Source organism: Mesocricetus auratus, unplaced genomic scaffold (genome assembly GCF_017639785.1).
Source record: "Mesocricetus auratus isolate SY011 unplaced genomic scaffold, BCM_Maur_2.0 Super-Scaffold_100054, whole genome shotgun sequence".
Lineage (NCBI taxonomy): Eukaryota > Metazoa > Chordata > Mammalia > Rodentia > Cricetidae > Mesocricetus > Mesocricetus auratus.
The window spans coordinates 2,665,771-2,688,043 of NW_024429231.1; the positions used below are offsets into that span (position 1 = coordinate 2,665,771).

Consider the following 22,273-nt stretch of genomic DNA (forward strand, 5'->3'; position numbering starts at 1 on the left):
TTAGGGTTTGGATACCAAACCTACCCTCAAGAGAACCCTTGGCATTTTCTCTGAAGTAAGTGCACTCTGTTGACTCTACCTTACTCCATTCTGGTAATAGTAATAACAATAAATTATTATATTAATAACATATTAATATTACTAAACAATACTTTAAAAATGTTGCTTAGACCACACCTGTAATCCCAGCACTCAGGAGACTGAGGTCAGAGGACTATTGCAAGTTCATGGCCGTCCTGAGCTACAGAGTGAGGCTCAGGAGAACTTGGGCACACCATGAGACCCTGCCTTACCAAAGCAAATCCACACTAAACTCTGGTGGAGATCGAGGAGCTGGGCGTCACAGCCGGCTCCTTCTGGCAGTCCTGACTTCTGCCTCATAGCTGAATCTTTCAAATTTAAAGAACAAACAGCAAGCTTCCCGACCTCATCACTAGTAGCAGATGCCCTGCCTGCCACCCTCATGCTAATCCCCCGCAGGTGGCGCAACCTGAGCCTCCCAAAGGGACCAGCAAGGACTGCATTTCCCAGAAGACTCTGCGCAGGCCTACAACTCCCCATAAGTCTCTCTTCCTCTAGGTTCTGGCACTCCAGCCAGGGAGGTAGCTTTGCCGGCTCACTCCCGGTTCACTCCAATCCTGTCCCCTGTACCTTGCTGCTGCTCCTCCATCCCACGATGATCCTGCCTCAGTTTCCTCAGTGAGCCCCTGTGAGGCCTCCCCTGCTCCCAGTGACCCCAGAGAGCAGTGCTGAGCGCGCAGCTCCCGTCCAGCCTCACTAAGGGGAGGAGTTGCAGGTATTCCTGGACCATGGAGACATCCTCGCCGAGGGCGGCAGTCTGCGCTTCTGGGTGTGTCTGCTGCTCTGTGTGCCGCCGGGTGGGGTGGGATCCCGAGACTGCAGCCTGGCACGTGATGTGTGTGTGTGTGTGTGTGTGTGTGTGTGTGTATGTGTGTGTGTGTGTGTCTTGTCTGATGTGTTGGTGTCCCTGACGACCAATTTCCGTCCTTAGCTTTGTCAGTCCCCTGTTGTGCACATGGGGCAGGCGATTGCCCCTCTCTGTGCCTCGATTTCCTTACCTGTACATGGGGCATGATAAAAGCACCTGTCTTGGGGGCTGTTGTGAGAATCTAAAGGTAATACTCTAAACGTTGGGGAACGTCTGCTGCAGAGTAGACCTGCTAAGAATAAATCCATGAAATCAACTACGCTTTTGCATCTTCTGTGCCCATGTGTGTTGGTGTATGTGATGGGAGGCTGCAGTGGGGTAACGAGTCCTTGTCACCACGTCTAGAGAGTGTGTCCATTCATGCTATCTGTTTAGGTAGGTGGTGCGCCTTTGTGTGTAGTGCTCGGGACTCTACTTTTGCACTGGGCATGTTTGTACCCCTGTCCTGTGTTTTTGTTTTTGCATAAGCTGTGGTTTTGCATGTATGAACTGTGTATTCCTGTATGCTTATGTGTATGTGATGTGCTTTGTCCCTAGGGGTGAGCAATGTGCAGATCCAGTGACTACATACATGTGTTGCTTCTGTATGTTCACATATGTGACGGACAAGCGTGTGTCTATGTGCATGCAAGTGTCTTTGCATGTATGAGCTAGAGATGTCTGTGTGCTCTTTGTTTCCTATGTGGAATATCAGTTTATGACAGCATGCCTCCTCATGACCCAAAGGGTCTGTGTGGATCTTTGTGATACCTTCTGTATTTGGAGCTCTGGTGTGCGTGCGTGTGTGTGTGTGTGTGTGTGTGTGTGTGTGTGTGTGTGTGTGTGTGTGTGTGATGAAACATTTCTGTGTGGCTGGGTGAATCTGTCCCAACCAGAGGCTGGACTGCCTATGTATTCTTAGTGTAGTCTGTCTCTGTGTCTTTGTGTGTGACGTGTCCGTGTCTCCGTCTGCTGATGGCTGTCCACCTTTGTATGCGATGCGCTTGTGAAGGTTCCTGTGACATGTGTCAGCTGTGTGTGGGCTGCGTGGGTTTGATATCTGCATCTTAGCATGTAGCACACGTGTGGGCACCAGTGGTGTGTCACAGTGGTGTCAGGGTCACGCACTGTGGACCCTGCCCCCCCAACCCCCGCCAAGGGTCTGTTGGTTTCTGTCCCTCCTCCCCGTTTCTATTCTCCCCTCCCGCCTGGCAGCCAATGCAACCGGGAACCAGTTGCCATGACAACGTTCCCTCCTCCTTCCTCCCACCCTTCTTCTGACAGGCTCTCTGCTCCCCCAATCCCGATTGTCCTCGGGGGCGGGGCCCTCGCTCTCCCCCCCATCTTCCCCTCCCCCCTACCCCAGCAACCCCGGCTCCCTAGCTCCTCTCCTCCGTCCGCCTCTCCATCCCTTCATCCGTCTGTCCTTTCGAGGAGGGGGAGGGGGGTACCTGAGCCCGTAAGCAGCCCCTCCCTCCCCCTGTCCTGCGTTTCCCGCCCCTCTCCTGGGCTTGGGGAGGCCAGGGTTGAGCGGGTCCCCATGGCTGGGGGCTGAGGGCCCGCCCCCCTCCTCCCCAGCCGCCGATACTTCCACCTCCCTTCCATCCTGGACAAGATGCCTGCTCCCGGCGCACTCATCCTCCTGGCGGCCGTCTCCGCCTCCGGCTGCCTGGCGTCCCCAGCGCACCCGGGTGAGTATGTCCAGCGGTTCGCGTCCCGCGCCCCACCCCCACCGGGCCAGCCTGGCACCTGTGCGCAGTCCCCCGGGACGAGAGGGTCTGCAGGGCCAGGGAGACCAGCCAAGGCGGGTGGGGAGTGGACTGCGGGCCGAGTGCGTGCATGTGAGCGTGCATGTGAGCTCATCTGCACGCGAGTGCACACGGGTGCGCCGGGAGATGAAAGGCCACGGCCTTTGCGGGAGAGAGACCCTATTTCTAAGAGGACACAGTTCTGGCTTTGCAGAGTGCCCTCCCTCAGGGCTAAGGCTGTGGCTAGAGAACAAGCCCAGTGTCTTTAAAAGAAACAGTTCTCAGTCACCTTTCAGGCGTGGGGTGGGCAGGGGATTCAGCTCCGGGCAAAAACATCTTCGAGCAACCCGCAACTGGGAGGAGGTCATGAAGCTATCCGTGGAAGCATATTATAAATTCCGAGAGTTCCAGGCCTCACTAGTGCTCGTCACTGCAATGTACCCAAATACGGGTTAGGAGATGCGTTTGGGGCGAGAGGTGGGGGGTGGGTCCCAGCTTGGGACGAAGAGACCCCACCCCCAACCACCTGGGAAGGCCGTAAACTACAACTCCCACAATACGTTGGACCACCCGGCCTCTCTGTCAAGGGTCTCCTGGATGCGTAGCATCATGGGAGTTGTAGTCCAAGACTAGCCCAGGACAGGAAGGGCATAGAGTCCCGTAGCCAGTGTGTTGAAGCCCAGACCCCAGCCCAGCCTTGTGCCCACAGATGGATTCGCTCTGAGCCGAGCCCCTGTGGCTCCGCCCTATGCTGTGGTCCTCATTTCCTGCTCCGGTCTGCTGGCCTTCATCTTCCTCCTCCTTACCTGTCTCTGTTGCAAACGGGGTGATGTTCGCTTCAAGGTGAGGTGCCCTGGGACTAACCTGGGGAGAAAGACCCCAGCCAGAGAAGGAGCTGGAAGTCCCAGAGCACTCCCAAACCTGGGCACTTGGGATCCTCACACTAGCGGAAATGGGGCTGAGGTTGAGGGACAGGTCTGTGAACTGCGGGAAGGCAATTAGGGCAGGACTCTGGCGTCTCAGCAGCCCCCCCCCCGTGCTCCCATTCTTCGCCTCTCGCACCCCAGGAGTTTGAGAACCCGGAAGGAGAGGACTGTTCTGGGGAGTACACCCCCCCTGCGGAGGAGACCTCCTCCTCACAGTCGCTGCCTGATGTCTACATTCTGCCGCTGGCGGAAGTCTCCCTGCCAATGCCTGCCCCGCAGCCTGCGCACTCAGGTACTGCCCCCTCCACCCCAGGATCCTGCGGTCCCAGCACTGAGAGCTTCCTTTCGTGGCTCAGGGAGGGCAGAGGGAAGAGCCCTAGATTCAGGGAAGTAACTTGTAGGGAGGCCACACGCACCATCTTGCAGAAAACCACAGATCTGGAGAACCCTGCAGGATGGCCCTGGTGCCATCAGCCTGGATGTCAACCCGGGAAGCCAGCCTATGAGCTGACTACCCGGTCTTGGAGCCAGGGTTGCCAAAGGGAAGGGCTGATTGGACTCTGAATCTCATGGGCAGCCAATGAGGAGGCTGGACCCGCCATGGAATGTTGGAGACAGCCAATAAAAGGAGACTGCTGTCTGCTCTGCTCTCAGACCCCACCCACTGTGGTGGCGTTGGGGGTCCTGGAAAGGAGAGGAGCTCAGGGCCTCCCCTCCTGCCCCTCCTCAGACATCAGCACCCCCCCTGGGCCTGAGCCGTCAGCACCTCAGCTACCTGCAGGAGATTGGCAGCGGCTGGTTTGGGAAGGTGAGGGCCTGGGTGGGAGGCAGAGGGGGTATCCATCCATCTCTGGCCTGCACTCCTGTTCTGTGTCTTCCCCCATTTGTCATCTGCTCTTGGCCTCTCCAGACCCCATACCCCTCAGCCTGCCCCTCTCCCTCCGCCTCTCACCCACTCCCCCCACCCACCCCCGCATCTGTCGGTCAGCGCCTCCCTCCTCACTCCATTGACCACTCCGCCTCGCCACCCGGCTCTCCACGCGTCCGTCAGTCTGTCCATCCTTCCATCCGTCCCCGCGCGCATCGGACTCTGGGCCTGTGAGTCTCTCACTCCGTGTCTGGTGGGGGACCGGGGAGGTGGGGCGTGAAGGAAAGGTCTGGAAGGTGGGTGGGAGTGTGGGGGGTGTGGCGCTAGCCTGGGGATGGGCTGGGCACGGGTCAGCATTGACCGCAGCGCTCCTTGACCAGGTGATCCTGGGGGGAGGTTTTCTCAGACTACACGCCAGCTCAGGTGGTGGTGAAGGAGCTCCGGGCTAGCGCGGGGCCCTTGGAGCAGCGCAAGTTCATCTCAGAGGCTCAACCCTATAGGTAAGTCCACAGACAGGGCTTCTAAAGCAAACCATCAGGTAGAGGAGGTGATGTTTGGAGGTGGACAGAACCCAGTGCGGTGCCAAACCTGGCTTCCATCTTCAGATTTCTTCCTGAGTATATGGTTCTGGTGCTGGGAGTCCCCTCCTGGAATCTTGGGTCTTCTCTAGACGGAGCTGGAGACAGCACGGGGAAGGGGGTTCCTAGGTCGCAAGGGAGCCTGTCCACTCTGAGCCTAGGATCTTCATCCCAGTTTCACACCCATGCTGTCACCTGCCTTCCCCACTGTGAGAAAGACCTGGGACCCCCTGTGCAGGCTCCCTCCATTCCTAATACAGAATTGTGCTTGGGGACAGGGAGGTGTGGGGGGGGGGCTCATTAGAGTCTGGCCCCTCCTCGCTCCTGACCTCCCAAGGCTCTTCCTCAGTGCTCCCGGGGCAGGCCACAGCTCCCGCTAGCCCACAGGCCCTGCATAGTCTTGCCTCTGTCCTTCTGGCCTCATTTCACACCCACACCGCCCCACACACACTCTGCAGCTGCTCTCCTGCCTCAAAGCCTCCGCCATCGCTCCTCCCTCTGTAGAACACCACTTCTCACCTGCTCATCTCTAGTGAGGAACTTAGGGGCCATGAGGCCCCAGGTAAGAAGGGCCTTGTCCAGGCATGGTGAACTTCACCTGCTATTGCACTCAGAATGCTGAGGCAGGAGGATTGTAAGCTTGAGGCCAGCCTGGGCTACAGAAGGAGACTCTGTCTCCAAAAGTGTGCGTGGTGTTTTGCCTTGCTGCTTGCCTGTTGTCCGTCTCTCTCTAGGCTGAGGCTCTTTAAATCGAAATAAATTTAAATGGAATCAGTTCAAAGCTCACTAAGCCCGATGTAGGGGTTCAGCCCTGCAAACAGAACCCTTGGAAAGCTGAAGCAGGAGGGTCTCTAGGAATTTGAGGTCAGCCTGGACTACAGATAAATGAACTTAAACACTATACTCATGTCCTGAGTGTCACGGCCACATTTTGGGTGCAGCACAGCTGGCCTGTGTCAGAACTCTCTGTCAGACAGCTCAGGCTGACTGGCCGCCCAGGGTCCTCTCTGTCTCTGAGCACAAGGGTTTCAAGTCCCATCAGCCCTCAGGAGATGTTTGCTGATCCGGACATAGACCTGACCTTGGGTCCCAGCTGGAAGACCCTTGCTTCACCTCTCTGAGCCTCTGTTCCCGCTGGGTCACCCTGGCCCCTGTTCTGCCCCACGGAGTTGTGGTGAAGCGGAGGCTTTTTCTGTCCCCATTGTACTTTACTTGGTCCTCACCTCCTGCCATTTCTCAGGTCCCAGCACAGGGCAGTCACTTTTCACATGCTGTTAGCCAAGTGGGATGTTAGCAGTCTGCGGTTGCAGCACGTACTAACCTGGCCCACAGTGCCCAAATGGCCCTTGGCATCTGCTTGGCCTTGTTAGAGGAAGAACTCACCTACACTGGCCCCACTGGCAATATCAGGGTAACAAGGGTTTGTAACAATGACAGGGCTTCTTCCTTCCTCCCTTCCTTCCTTCCTTCCTTTCTCCCTCCCTCTCTCTCTCTTTCTCTTTCTTTCTTTGGTTTTTCGAGACAGGGTTTCTCTGTATTGCTTCGGAGGCTGTCCTGGAACTTTGTAGACCAGGCTGGCCTCGAACTCACAGAGATCCACCTGCCTCTGCCTTCCAAGTGCTGGGATTAAAGGCGTGAGCCACCACCGCTCAGCCAGGGCTCCTTCCAAAGACTGGGGAGGCGTGGTCCTGTAGGAGCCAGCAGTCCTGCAGAGCACTGTGGGAAGGCAAGAGAGAATGGAGCGTGCTAGCACTGGGCAACAGCCAGCAGCCCTGCAGACGCAAGCAGGACAGAGGGTGAAAATCAAGTCAGACGCGTGTCTAAGTGTTGGGATAAAAGCAACAGTAATGGTAGGCCTGATGCTGCACCCCTACCACATATCCCAGCACTCTGAAGGCTGAGGCAGGAGGATTGTGTGCTCCCAGGCAGCCTGGGTTGCAGAATGAGACCCTCTCTTAAATACACAGAATAGCAGGACCCACCCCTCACCAGCTCCCTCACAGAATGCTTTCCACATGACTTAAGTGGGAATTACTGTCTCCATCCACCAGAGGAAGTCAACAAAGGAGGCACAGGGACTTCCCTGGGAGACTCGAAGGATTCAGACTCAGTGCAGAAATGCAACCACTTGGGAGGCTGTGTTGAAGCTGGGGCCTAAGCGGTGGCTCAGAATTGTCTGCAGAGATGGGTCAGTGGTTAAGAATGTGCGCTGCCCCATCTTCAGAGAACCTGAGTTTAGTTCCCAGCACCTAAGTCAAATAGCCTGTAACTCCAGTCCCAGAAGATCTGATGCCCTCTCCTGGCCTTCATGGGCACTGCACTTACATGCCCATACCCACACACATGTACACATAATTCTAAAAACATAAGGAAAAAGAAACGAGCATGAGGGGCTGGAGAGATGGCTTAGTGGTTAAGAGTACTCACTGTCCTCACAGATGACCCAGGTTCGATCCCCAGCACCCACATAGCAGCTCACAACTGTCTGTAACTCCAAGATCTGACACTCTCACACAGATGCACATGCAGGCAAAACACCAATGCACATAAAATAAAGTTAAATAAATTATTAAAAAAAACCAAGCGTGAAGCAAGGCATGGTGGTGCATACTTTTAATCCCAGCACTTAGGAGGCAGATAGACAAATTTCTGTGAATTTGGGGCCAGCCTGGTCTACATAGTAAATTTCAGGACAGCCAGGGCTACATAGGGAGACCCAGAGTAAGAAAGAAAATTAAAAGAAAGCAGAGGGGAGTGTGTCCCTTTAGAGATGGCTGTGTAGAGTGGTGACAGGGTGGAGCCTGGCCAGAGTAGCTGGGACACCAGAGAGTGAGGGTCTCTTGGGGCTCCTGGGGGGCATAGAGCGTTGTGAACATGTCAGTGGCAGATTAGGGACAACCCGGAGGGAATTGTAACTCCCAGGTCAGGTCTGTGGCCTGGGAAAGGCTTTGGCGAGGTGAGGCTCTGTGGAGTGGACACAGGCTGCTTTTTCTCTGTCCCTTAAAGGAGCCTGCAGCACCCCAACGTCCTCCAGTGCCTGGGCGTCTGTGTGGAGACCTTGCCTTTCCTGTTGATCATGGAGTTCTGCCAGCTGGTGAGGGGTCTGGGAACTGCTGGGAGTCGGGAGCCGGCTCTGGTCTCAGGACTGGGGGGGAGGGGTCTCATTCCTATGTCACCTGTGTGGCTGCACTGGCATTCTTTATCCTTTTCATACTGGGGGGCCAGGGATCGGATCCAGGGTGCCATGCATGTGTGGCAAGCATCTGGCCAGTGAAGGTGAAGCTTAGCGGGGCTGTCCAGTGTGGGCCAGGGGCCTCTTTGTGCTGAACTGCCCTTGCTTCCTTCCCAGGGAGACCTGAAGCGGTACCTCCGGGCCCAGAGGCCACCTGAGGGCATGTCCCCGGAACTGCCCCCTCGAGACCTTCGGACACTGCAGAGGATGGGCCTGGAGATTGCCCGGGGACTGGCGCACCTGCACTCCCACAACTACGTGCACAGGTGAGCTAGGCGGATCTTCAGCTGGGGGGGTTGGGGGGGGGCACTCGGGAAGAGGACTAAAGGACCAGGCACACTGAAGATCTGAAGGAGGGGAAGATGGGAGGGGCTGGGAATGGGGGGCGTAAAGGAGAGGGAGATTGGCTCCCAAACTGGGTGTTTTGGGATCTGGCCTGTAGTCCCAGCACTCAGAATGCTGCGACAGGAGAATCCCAGGAGGGTTGAGGCCAGCCTGGTGTACATAGCAAGTTCCAGGACAGCCAAGTCTACACAGTGAGACCTGAGAGAGAGAGAGAGAGAGAGAGAGAGAGAGAGAGAGAGAGAGAGAGAGAGAGAGAGAGAGAGAGAGAGAGAGAGAGAGAGCGAGAGAAAGAGAGAGAGAGAGACAGAGAGCGAGAGAGAGAGACAGAGAGAGAGAGGGGGGGGAGGAAAGGGAAGAGCTTTGAGAGGAAGGGAGGAGTCAGGAGAGAACGGGCCACACTAGGTGAGGAGGAGGGGAGAGGATGAAAAGGAGGAGACAGAAAGGGGGAATGCTGGAAGAAAGAGGGGAGAGGCCGGTGTGGATAAAGAAGGTGGGGATGAGGGGAGAGGGAGGAGTTAGAGGTAAGCCAGGGATTCGGGGAGGAGCCAGGGCAGCAGCGGGAAGAGCCTCCGGAGGAAGACGAGGGGTCAGGACAGAGAAAGGACCCAGAAGAAGCGGAGGAGGGGGAGTCAGGAGAGGAGGAAGTGGCACAAGATTAGGCGATGGGAGGGAACGGGGTGGGGGGCGGGCGCTGCACCGTGGCCAGGGTTTTCTCCTCATCCCGCCTCCCTCACCCCTACTCCGCAGCGATCTGGCGCTGCGCAACTGCCTGCTAACTTCAGACCTCACTGTTCGCATCGGAGACTATGGGCTGGCCCATAGCAACTACAAGGTGGGCAGTGCGCGTGCGTGTGGCCTGTGGGTGTGGCCCAGTGTGTGTCACCTGCTGACCTGCTGACCCCGCCCGCCCCCAGGAAGACTACTACCTGACACCCGAGCGCCTATGGGTACCACTGCGCTGGGCAGCACCGGAGCTGCTGGGCGAGCTGCATGGCAGCTTCGTGCTGGTGGATCAGAGCCGTGAGAGCAACGTCTGGTGAGGCCATGGGTGGTGCCTGGGGGATGGCCCCCCCCCACTGCTCCCTGACCCCTGACCTCTGACCTCCCATGCAGGTCACTGGGAGTGACGCTCTGGGAGCTCTTCGAATTCGGGGCGCAGCCCTACCGCCACCTATCCGATGAGGAGGTCCTGGCCTTCGTTGTCCGCCAGCAGCACGTCAAGTTGGCCCGGCCCAGGCTCAAACTGCCCTATGCTGACTATTGGTAAGGCTCCCGACTCCAGGGTCAAGCTCGGGCCCAAACCTCCTGTCCCAGGCACTGTCACCTGCCACCACCCCATCCATCTCCTGATGCCCGAAGTGGGAAAACTGAAGCAGGGGAGCATGGGAACTCCGCCCTACCCTATCCGGCTGCACCTGACTTACCTCCTCCCCTAACTCAGACCACCGCCGCCCACTCCCTCTGCCTCATGGTCTCTGTCTATGTGTCTGTGGTGACCTCTGTTCCTCTCCTCCTGGTTCTGGAGTCCCGCCCTCATTGTCCCCTCCTTTGTCTCCCAGGTATGACATCCTGCAGTCCTGCTGGCGGCCACCAGCCCAGCGCCCCTCTGCCTCTGATCTCCAGCTGCAACTCACTTACCTGCTGTCCGAGCGACCCCCCAGGCCCCCTCCGCCACCACCCCCTCCCCGAGATGGGCCCTTCCCCTGGCCCTGGCCCCCCCTCCCATAGTGCGCCGCGCCCGGGGACCCTGTCTTCTCAGTTCCCTCTTCTAGATGGCTTCCCCCGGGGCTGACCCAGATGATGTGCTCACCGTCACCGAGAGCAGCCGAGGCCTCAACCTTGAGTGCCTGTGGGAGAAGGCGCGGCGCGGGGCAGGCCGGGGTGGGGGTGCACCTCCCTGGCAGCCCGCCTCTGCGCCTCCTGCGCCCCACACCAACCCATCCAACCCCTTCTATGAGGCGCTGTCCACGCCCAGCGTGCTGCCGGTCATCAGCGCACGCAGCCCCTCCGTGAGCAGCGAGTACTACATCCGCCTGGAGGAGCACGGTTCTCCTCCAGAGCCCCTCTTCCCCAACGACTGGGACCCGCTGGACCCAGGCGTACCCGGTCCCCAGGGCTCCCAGGGTCCCTCCGAGGTCCCCCAGCTGGTGTCCGAGACCTGGGCCTCCCCCCTTTTCCCTGCGCCCCGACCCTTTCAGGCCCAGTCCTCCTCAGGTGGCTTCCTGCTGAGTGGCTGGGACCCCGAGGGCCGGGGCGCCGGAGAGACCTTGGCAGGAGATCCTGCCGAGGTGCTTGGGGAACAGGGTACAGCTCCTTGGGCGGAGGAGGAGGAAGAAGAGAGCTCCCCGGGAGAGGACAGCAGCAGCCTTGGTGGGGGACCCAGTCGCCGGGGACCCCTCCCTTGTCCCCTGTGCAGTCGCGAGGGTCCCTGCTCCTGCCTGCCATTGGAGCGGGGGGGACGCCGTGGCCGGCTGGGGGGGGCACCCTGCCCTTGGTTGTCCCCACCCCCCAGAGGACGACTCTTCCCTGCGTGCAGAGCGGGGCTCCCTGGCCGATCTGCCCCTGGTCCCCCCCACCTCAGCCCCTTCCGAGTTTCTGGACCCCCTTATGGGGGCCGCAGCGCCCCAGTACCCCGGGCGGGGGCCGCCTCCCGCTCCCCCCCCTCCACCGCCACCTCCCCGGGCCCCCGCGGAACCGGCCGCGTCCCCCGACCCCCCGTCGGCCCTGGCCAGTCCAGGCTCCGGCCTGTCGTCTCCGGGCCCCAAGCCGGGGGACAGCGGCTACGAGACCGAGACCCCTTTTTCCCCCGAGGGAGCCTTCCCAGGTGGGGGGGCGGCCGAGGAGGAAGGGGTCCCTCGGCCACGGGCTCCCCCCGAGCCACCCGACCCAGGAGCGCCCCGGCCACCCCCAGACCCGGGTCCCCTCCCACCCCCAGGGTCCCAGGAGAAGCCAACCTTTGTAGTTCAAGTGAGCACCGAGCAGCTGCTGATGTCCCTACGGGAGGATGTGACAAAGAATCTCCTAGGGGACAAGGGGTCCACACCGGGGGGAGACAGGACCCAGGAAGGCGGGGAGAAGCCCTGCGAACAGAGAGAAGGGACCAGGCCCGAACAGGGACCTGACATCCCTGGGCAGCAGGAAGATAGTCCCCAGCTGGAACCTCCCAGTGAACGGGGTGACAGTGTTGGAGAACGGGAAGGCGGGAGCCCAGGACATGAAGGAGAAGGTGGCGGAGAATGGCCTGGACTCTCCCGAGAGAGGAGAGAAAGCCCTGGTGAATGGGGAGCCGATGTCCCCAGAGGCCGGGGAGAAGGTGCTGGCGAATGGCGTTCTGATGTCTCCAAAGATCGAGGAGAAGGTGGCAGAGAATGGGGTCCTGAGGCTGCCCAGGAACATGGAGAGACCGCCAGAGACTGGACCTCGGAGAGCCCCAGGGCCCTGGGAGAAGATGCCCGAGACTGGGGATCTCGATCCCGAGATCCAGCTGGATCAAGCCCCTGCGCCCTGCGAGGCAGCCTTGCCCCAGAACGGCTTGGAGACGGTCCCTGGCCAGCTTGGCCCAGTCCCCAAGAGCGAGAACCCGGGACCCGGGACCGAGTGGAAAGTCCACGAGACTGGGGGGGCACCGAGAGTCCCCGGGGCTGGGAAGCTGGACCTCGGGAATGGGGGCCGAGCCCAGGGGGGCGCGGCGACGGCCCCCGCCGGCGGCCCCGCAAGCGGCGTGGACGCAAAGGCCGGATGGGTAGACAGCTCGAGACCACTGCCACCTCCGCCACTGGGGACCCAGCAGAGGAGGCCGGAGCCAGTGCCCTTGAAAGCCAGGCCGGAGGTGGGCCCCGAGGAAGAGCCAGGGGTCCCAGACAGCAGGCTCGGAGGAGACACGGCCCTCAGCGGAGACGAGGACCCCCCCAAGCTGGAGAGGAAGGGGCCCGAGATGCCACGTTTGTTCTTGGACTTGGGACCCCCTCAGGCGAACAGCGAGCAGATCAAAGGTGAGGAGGTGGCCAGGTGCTGGGCAGAGGCGGCTGGGAGGGAAAGCTGAATTGGCCGGGCACTAGGAATGTCTACCCAGGAGTCACTGTGACCCGGGCCTAGCCTTGGCTGTGGCCCCATCTGTATTCCTGAGAACAGGTCTTTACTGTCTGGGTCTCAGCTTCTTCCAACTGCCAAGAATGGATGACAGGGAAGCCCCCTTCCTTAGCCATGGCCAAATTGTCACCATTGAGCTCTGTGATATAGGGGAAGCCTGTCTTTGTTACTTAAGCTTGTGTAGATGGGGTCTCCAAATCTGGAACCAGAAGGTACCCAGAAACAGAAGCGGGCTGGGGGAGCAGGGGAGGAAAGTGCCCTGTGTAAGAATCGCCACTCCCTTCAAGGCTATGGATGTTGCCGAATTTGCTATTTTTTCTTGTTAGATCAGTGTTCTGGATGTTTGAATGGTTGTAGCCAGCTTAGAGGTCTGCTGCTGCCGGTCAAGGCCACCGGAGGGCTCCAAGAGTGGTGCCACATGTCTGTAACACCAGCACTTAGGAGAGTGACACAGAAAGATAGCTTTGATTTGGAGGACAGCCTGGGCTACCTACGGAGTTCCAGGCCAGTCAGAGATACACAGTGAGATCCTGTCTCAGACAAAGCAGGAGGGTTGGTGAGATGGCTCAGTCGATAAAGTATTTGCCTTGCAAATTTGAGGAACTGATACCCAAAAGCCATATAAACCAGGTGTGGTTTTAAAAAAAGTGTTAGGGAAGTGGAGACAGGATTGCTGGAGCTCACCGATCAGCCATTCTAGCTTAATTGGTGAGCTCAAGGCCGGTGAGTGACCCTTTCTCAAAGGATGTGGGTGTACTGAGGTCACCCAAGGATGTCCTCTGCCTTACACACACACACACACACACACACACACACACACACACACACACGCTGCTGTACATGCGTACACACACGCTGCTGTACATGCACACACACACGCTGCTGTACATGCACACACACACGCTGCTGTACATGCACACAGACACACATTGCTGTACATGCACACACACACGCTGCTGTACATGCACACACACACGCTGCTGTACATGCACACAGATACACGCTGCTGTACATGCACACACACACGCTGCTGTACATGCACACAGACACGCTGCTGTACATGCACACAGACACACGCTGCTGTACATGCACACACACACGCTGCTGTACATGCACACAGACACATGCTGCTGTACATGCACACACACACGCTGCTGTACATACACACACATGCTGCTGTACACGCACACACACGCTGCTGTACATGCACACAGACACACATTGCTGTACATGCACACACACACGCTGCTGTACATGCACACACACGCTGCTGTACATGCACACACACACGCTGCTGTACATGCACACAGACACATGCTGCTGTACATGCACACACACACGCTGCTGTACATGCATACACACACGCTGCTGTACATGCACACACACATGCTGCTGTACATGCACACACACACGCTGCTGTACATGCACACAGACACACATTGCTGTACATGCACACACACACGCTGCTGTACATGCACACACACACGCTGCTGTACATGCACACACACATGCTGCTGTACATGCACACAGACACGCTGCTGTACATGCACACACACATGCTGCTGTACATGCACACAGACACACATTGCTGTACATGCATACACACACGCTGCTGTACATGCACACACACACGCTGCTGTACATGCACACAGACACATGCTGCTGTACATGCACACAGACACACGCTGCTGTACATGCATACACACACGCTGCTGTACATGCACACACACATGCTGCTGTACATGCACACACACATGCTGCTGTACATGCACACACACACGCTGCTGTACATGCACACAGACACGCTGCTGTACATGCACACACACACGCTGCTGTACATGCATACACACACGCTGCTGTACATGCACACACACATGCTGCTGTACAAGCACACACACACGCTGCTGTACATGCACACAGACACATGCTGCTGTACATGCACACACACACGCTGCTGTACATGCATACACACACGCTGCTGTACATGCACACACACACGCTGCTGTACATGCACATACACACATGCTGCTGTACACGCACACACACACGCTGCTGTACATGCACACAGACACATGCTGCTGTACATGCACACACACACGCTGCTGTACATGCATACACACACGCTGCTGTACATGCACACACACACGCTGCTGTACATGCACACACACACGCTGCTGTACATGCACACACACACGCTGCTGTACATGCACATACACACATGCTGCTGTACACGCACACACACACACACACGCTGCTGTACATGCACACAGACACACACACACAATTCAGAGGAAGTGATGGGTCGCCTGTGGGCAAGTATTGAGGAGCCACTGAGACTAGAGCCACACAGTCACACCTCAAGAGACATGGTGCCCACCCAAGTTCCTGAAACTGCGTGGAGTAGCCTGCCCTATTCCCGTCCTGCACAGGCACCTCACCCTCGTGTCTAGGAAGACACCAGGGTCATGTGATACTATTGGGTGAACTAAAATGTCTCAGAGAGTCTGGATTGGCTTAGGGCTGCTGGGTAAAAAGAGGCTAGGACTGGCTTACTTTTTTTCCACCCAGGAAACTCCTCTTCCTTCTTTAAAATCCCACGCAAACTTCCCCTTCCCTGGGAAGTCTTTCTGATTTGCTAAAGACTATCACTCCAACCCATCGTGCCTCCCCCCCTCGACAGCTCCGTGGCTGCAGCAGGACTCATACCCCGTCCTGAGAGGGCCTTTGAGCAAAAGTGAAGGAAGGGCTGGGAGCAGAGTGGATGGAGGGCAGGGTGGAAGTGGGCACTAGCTTGGCAGCAACGGTCAGTGAAATGTAGGTGCAGATGCGGGAGGCGGCCTCACCTACACTGCCCTCCATAGTTCCTGCAGGCGATTTGCTCATACACCGAGGAAGGCGGGGTCCTTTTCTTTTGCCCGGGAGGTGACTCAGATGTGAAAGTGTGGGGTAGGGCAGGATGGAGAGTGGCCTTGGGGACTTCTGGAGCAGGGAAAGTGCTGGGCGTTGGCAACCAAGGACCGGGCAGGGAGAAACTTCCCTTCTGTAGGGAACATTGGTTCATTAACCCCAGGGATTGTGACCATGTCTATCTGCACAGACCAAAAGCTGAGTGAGCCCGCTTTGTTCTGAGGTCAGGTACACTAACCAGGGCTGAACAGCCGTGCTAGGAAGGAGTGTGTCCAAAGCATGTGTGATTAGCTCAGGTCTGGGGACCCCCGTGGCTGGAGAGCGGGCAGTGATAATGTCATGTACAGATGTTGAGGGAGGGCAAGAGTAGGGAGCCCTGACTGAGGTGGGGACAGACTGCAGAGAACCGCTGGGCCCAGGTGCTGTGGGAGAAGCCTGTTGCTTTGGGGGCTGACATCATGCATTGCAGTGGGGAAGGGGTTTCTCTCACTCTGCACATAGAGAGCCCCCCGGGAGCCCCCCAGCACACAGCTATGGGAAGAGTCTGACTCGGTGTCCAGGGCAGGAGCTCACCCGTCTCTCCCCTTGCAGCCAAACTCTCCCGGCTCTCGCTGGCGCTCCCTCCGCTCACGCTCACGCCGTTCCCGGGCCCGGGCCCGCGGCGGCCACCTTGGGAGGGCGCGGACGCAGGGGCGGCTGGCGGGGAGGCCGGCGGGGCGGGGGCGCCGGGGCCGGCGGAGGAGGACGGGGAGGACGAGGACGAGGACGAGGAGGACGAGGAGGCAGCGGGCTCTCGGGGCCCCGGGAGGACGCGGGAAGCCCCAGTGCCCGTCGTGGTGAGCAGCGCCGACGCGGACACGGCCCGCCCGCTGCGGGGGCTGCTCAAGTCTCCACGCGCGGCCGACGAACCCGAGGACAGCGAGCTGGAGAGGAAGCGCAAGATGGTCTCCTTCCACGGGGACGTGACCGTCTACCTCTTCGACCAGGTGAGCCAGGTGTCAGGGCAGACCGCAGCAGGGCTGGAGGGAGGGGGACCCCCCGGAGGTCCCGGTGGATGGGCCGAGGCTAGAGGGGGACTCACCGCCCGGCGCCCTGGGAAGCCCGATCAGTGGGTGGGGCCCCGAGGGAGGTGGAACCGAGTGGGCGGGGCCGAGGCGCTCCGGGACTGGGCTGGGTTGGGTGGTCCAGCCTAGAGTAGGACCAGCAATGCGGTAGGGGCTTGGAGATCTAGGAGAGACGTGAGGAGTGTCGATGGGTCTAGAAGGCTGTCTGGTAGCAGCCTAGACAAGCTAGGAGGAAAAAAAATAGAGACTCAATATTGAAGATAAATGGGATAGGGCCCGGATCCGCTGAGAGCGGAGCCTAGTGCTTTGGGGCCTCCGTGGAGTTGACTCAATTTTTTTTTTTTTTTTTTTGGTTTTTACGAGACAGGGTTTCTCTGTATTGTTTTGGAGGCTGTCGGTCCAGCCCAGCCTCGAACTCACAGAGATCCGCCTGCCTCTGCCTCCCGAGTGCTGGGATTAAAGGCGTGCGCCACCACCGCCCGGCTGACTCTAATTTTTTATAGTGTATGCTTGTGTATATTCATGAGTGCGGGTGCCTCCAAAGTCCATAAGCTTCGAGTGCCTCGGGTGGCTGGGTAACAAACCCTGGTCATTTGGACAAGGGCTGTCTATACCTCTTAGCCTCTCACCATTTCCAGCCCCTTGGGGTTGGGCTTTACATGGGGCGGATCTTATCACGTGGAGGCTTGCGATGGAGTTGGCTTAGCTTGGTCGCTCAGATTTGTAACCCCGCTTCCAGAAGGCAGGGGCAAGACATTCTCTAGGTTTTTTTGTTGGTTGGTTGGTTGGTTGGTTTGTTTTTTGAGACAGGGTTTCTTTGTGTAGTCCCTGAGTGTCCTGGAACTCTCTCTGTAGACCAGGCAGGCCTCGAACTCCGCCTGTCTCTGTCTATGGAATTCGTGCACCACCGCCACCTGGTGACAATCTCTAGTTAAAAGTCAGCCTGATCTGAATAGAGTACAGGGCAGCCAGGGCTACGTATCAAAACCCTGTCTCAAACAAACAAACGAACAGACATTAAAAAACAAAGTAGCTGGGACTTGGAAGCTCCCTACTGGACTGACACTGTCTGAGACAGGTCTGAGGAGAACAGGGTCAGGCACCAGGTTCAGGGACCTGGGATGCCAGGGGTGCCAAAGTGGGACTTTCTAATTTGATTTTGGGGACAGGGTTTCTGTGTAGCGCCAGGTGTCCAGGAATACACTTTGTAGACCAGGCTGGACTCGAACTCAGAGACCCACCTGCCTCTGCCTCCCAAATGCTGGGATTAAAGGGGAGGGCCGCCCTGCCCAGCTCAAAGCGGGACTTTGAGAGTTAGAGTGGGGGCTGGGGTCATTGTCTTCTGGTGCTCAGCTGGGGTTAGGGACTAGAAGGGCCACAGGAGCAGATTCTTAGCTCTCAAACAGTTTCGATCTCTGCAGCCCAGATCTTGGAGGTGATGGCATGGGGTTTAGAGCTGCTGTCTTGGGTTGAGGGCTCTGAGTGCAGGCTGAATTTAGGAAGCAGGAGGGAATTCCTGAGCTGGGTGGGGCTTTACAGTCAGGTAAGGAACAAAGACCAGGGTGAGAATAAGGCTGGTCGGAAGCTTCGAAGGCAGGTGAAGGTTACATCCTGTTCGCCGAGCAACGTGTTGTCAGTGATTACAGGCTGGGTGCTAAAAGCCCCAGCAATATCTTCGAATTTTATTGCTCCTTGGAGATGCTGTGATTGGGACGTGACAATCGTTTTTTATCGTTTCTTTCCCTTACTTTCACAGGAGACTCCAACCAACGAGTTGAGCGTCCAGGGCCCCCCCGAGGGGGACACGGACCCATCAACGCCCCCAGCGCCCCCGACGCCTCCCCACCCCGCCACCCCAGGAGATGGGTTTCCCAACAACGACAGCGGCTTTGGTGAGGGGCAGAGCCCACGGCTGGGCTGCGGAAGGGCGGGGCCTTATGGAATGGGCGTGTCCTGTAGGGAGGGCGGGCCTAGGAAGGAACCTGGAAGAGGAGGACGGAGCCCGGGAGGGCATCCAGCCTGGGAGGAGCTCGGGAAGGCGCGTCCTGGTAGAGGCGCGCGGGGCCGGGAGGTGTGGTACGTGGGAGGGGCGGGGCCTTGCTGGAGGTGGACTGAAGTCAGCCTTGGCTGGTCTGCGAGACTGGGGTGTCTAAGGCTGGTCCACTCTTTCCCTAGGCGGCAGTTTCGAGTGGGCGGAGGATTTCCCCCTCCTCCCCCCGCCCGGGCCCCCCCTGTGCTTCTCCCGCTTCTCCGTCTCACCTGCGCTGGAGACCCCGGGGCCTCCCACCCGGGCTCCCGACGCCCGGCCCGCAGGTACAGTGCTTCCCGCTGGCCCCTGCCCCAAGCCCTCCCCAGTCTGCCCTCGCTCGCCTCGCCCGTCTCATAATGTTCCCGTCGCTCTCTTTTCTGTCCCTCCACCCAGTCATACTGACACCTCAGGTCAGACCAGTTGGTTCCCATTCACAGGCTTGGGTGGCTACATCCGTCTCTTAGCCTCAGTTTCTTCTCCAAGGATCCCCACCCGCGCGCTCTCCTGCCCATTTCTGAGCTCAGACACCTTGCTGGTCTCCATCTCCTCTCCGAGGGCGTTTAAAGCCCGCAGAGGATGTGGTAGACCCCCAGAGACAGGAGTCACTGTAAAGGCAGCGAGCTCACAGCGACGGGCCACTTTGCCGCCCGCCCAGTCCTCACTGCGTGACTTAGAGGAGGCACTTAGCGTGTAGAGCTGGCCCTGTGCGCTGCCCTCTCGTGGTTGGCATCTGCTGAGTCCTTGTGCTCCTGGAACCACTCTTCCTGCTGGCCACCAAGTTGAACGCCCAGGATTGGCCCTCTCTGCCTCAGCGCTCTCATCCATAGAATGGGAATGATAGTGGATTATGCTCCTGAGTGTTATGATGGACACTCAGCCTGAAGCTTGTGTGATGGTGTCCCTGACTCAGAGCTGTGTACAACTTGCATAAAGACTGGAGGCAGTAGTTTTTAGCTAGTTCAATGAACAGAAGACAGGCCAGGGTACCTGAGGCTTCTGAGGGTGCAGAGTCAGAGTGAGGTGAAGGAAGGGACAGATTTTTTAAATTTTTTAAAAAGAGATTTATTATGTATACAGTGTTCTGCCTGTACTCCACAGGAGAGCACCGGATCTCATTACAGATGGTTGTGAGCCACCATGTAGTTGCTGGGAACTGATCTCAGGACCTCTGGAAGAGCAGTGACTGCTCTTAACCTCTGAGCCATCTCTCCAGCCCAACAGATTATTTTTTAATGATTTTATGTGCATTAGTGTTTTGCTTATATGTATGTTTGTGTGAGAGCGTAGGGTCTCTCAGAACTGAAATAACAGACAGTTGTGAACTGGGTGCTGGGAATTGAACCCGGGTACTCTGGAAGAGCTGCCAGTGCTCTTAATCACGGAGTCATTTCTCCAGCCCCAGGATGGGACAGATTATAAATGACCCGTGGCCTGGTGTGATAAATGCCTTTAATCCCAGCACTTGGGAGGCAGAGGGAGGTGGATCTCTGAGGTCGAGGCCAGCCTGGTCTACAGAGTAAGTTGCAGATCAGTCAGGGCTACACAGAGAAACCCTGTCTCGGAAAACTAAAATATATAGTAATAATAATTAATAAACAAATAAAGGACTTGGACTTTGCCTGAGGATGCTAGTAAACCCTGAAGGATTGTAAGCAGGGGAGGGGCTGTGGACTGAGGACGGGAGAAAAATAGAGAATGGGCAACTGGGGAGAGGCTAGTGAGTGAGCTAGGCACAGGGAGATAGAAGCAGGAAGACAGGAAGTCACCCCAAATGTTACTTCCTGACCCCTCCATCTCAGGACCCCCAGGGACACTGGGCAGGGTGTGGGAAGTCTACCTAGATAGCGAGTCAGGGCCACGCTGGCGGGATGACCTCATTGCTAGTCACCAGGAGTGGAGATGGAGGGCCCAGTGGTAGGAAGCCCCAAATCCTTGGCTGCTATCACAGATACTCCCGACAGGCGTGGGTGAGGAAGCTAAGCATGTCTGTCTCCCCAGACCACTGTAGTTCCCCTGGGCACTTGCGTGGGCTCCATCACCAGGTTCCAAGTGAGGAAATCATCCCGTGCACTTTGAAAAGGAGGGTCACACTTTCCACTCTAGGAGGAAATGGGCTCTGGCACCTCACCTTGGCCAGACCCCCAGCTGTTAGCACAAAAGTGTTAAGGGGGCTGACGCTGTCCCACTGGCCCCGGTGCTCTAGATCCAGAGACCGAGTCAGGCTGCCAAGGTGTCTGGGGAGGCTGGAGGATGGTCTGCCGAATATTGTTGGTGAAGGCACTGTGTGACAGACTGGCATTGGAGGTACAGACAGACACAAGGTTCTTCCACAGTAACTGGAATGAGAGACATTAATACTCAATACCAGGGTGGGTACCCGAGGGAAAGTTGAGGAAGCAAATGAAAGCCCAGGATGTTCAGAATGGCTGTGAAAGGTCTCTAAAGGGGGACCTGAGTTTCCTGGGAAGAGCATTTTAGACACTGGGAACGGCAGATGCAAAGACCCTGGGCTATATTGGTACGTGGAACATTTGAGGCCAGTGTTGCTGGAGCGAGGACAGAGGGCGGGATGGGCTTGGTCCCACTGCCGGGCCTTCACCTTGGATGAGTTAGAAGCCATAGCCTGTCTCCTTGATGACTCCCACCCTTTCTCTACTCTTTTTATCCTCAGGCCCCGTGGAGAACTGATTCCCCAAAGACCCAGTCCCTTTGCACCCCAAGAAGAGGGTTTGCGAGCAGAATCTTGTGTGGACGATGGAGCCATTGCCCCTGACACTGACACAGCCTCTGGGGAGGCGCCTGAGGCTGGGCCCTCCCCCTCCTCCACCACGTGCCAAACAGGAGGCCCAGGCCCCCCACCCAGCCCCCCAGATGGGTCCCCTGATCCCCCTGACCCCCTCGGAGCCACATGAGGCAGGAAGCCCCATCGCTGGATAGCCACTCTTGGAACTGAACTGAACTCTTTTGGGCTCGGAGACCCTGGCACAGCGGCGGTCCCTCCTGACCTACCCCTGGCCTCATGAGGGCCACCGGCTTCAGGAACCTGGGCCCAATCCTGCGTCCCCCTCACCCCCAAGCCTGGCCCCTGGAGGGGTCTCTGATTCAAACCTTCGCGTGACATTTTCACATTATTTAAAAAAGACAAAAAAACAACTTTTTGGAGGAAAATGGGGCCTCTGTCTGTTTGGGGAGGTGGGAATGAAGTCCCTGAGGCCCTAAGGCGAGGTGCCCAAGCAGCGGTGGGGCTTGCCAGCCTCTCCATTCCCTGTACTGGGTCTGCTCCTTACAGCCCCTGGCAGTGATGGCAGCCTCAACTTATGAGGAGTCACTGACGGCTTGAGATCAAGCAGTTGTGGTAACCATGTTCCTGCAGGTTCTGGAAACTGTCACAGGGCAGGCCAGGTGGTGGTGGTGGGAAGGAGCTGGGAACTGATTTGATGAAACTCAGCTGAGTCATCTGCTAGCCACTGCCTGCCTGCCTGCCCACATGGGCCTGTTTACTCACATCTCCTGGGCACGCACACAAACACTGTCTCTGTGTGTGCGCGTGCGCGCACCC

General features: G+C 57.8%; 1 protein-coding gene across 1 annotated transcript; it reads left to right on the forward strand.

Annotated features, from left to right (window-relative positions):
* The first annotated feature begins 571 nt into the window (after positions 1 to 571).
* Lmtk3 (lemur tyrosine kinase 3) lies at positions 572 to 21,552 on the forward strand. The gene is given in 20 exon segments (XM_040736050.1): positions 572 to 850; positions 2,507 to 2,619; positions 3,386 to 3,519; positions 3,744 to 3,894; positions 4,340 to 4,410; positions 4,837 to 4,970; positions 8,055 to 8,142; positions 8,398 to 8,546; positions 9,373 to 9,457; positions 9,540 to 9,661; positions 9,739 to 9,888; positions 10,185 to 10,338; positions 10,340 to 10,405; positions 10,407 to 11,078; positions 11,080 to 11,670; positions 11,672 to 12,617; positions 16,213 to 16,607; positions 18,442 to 18,577; positions 18,861 to 18,998; positions 21,386 to 21,552. Coding segments are annotated over 20 exon segments (4,353 nt in total). The 5' UTR covers positions 572 to 809; the 3' UTR covers positions 21,403 to 21,552.
* Positions 21,553 to 22,273: the final 721 nt, after the last annotated feature.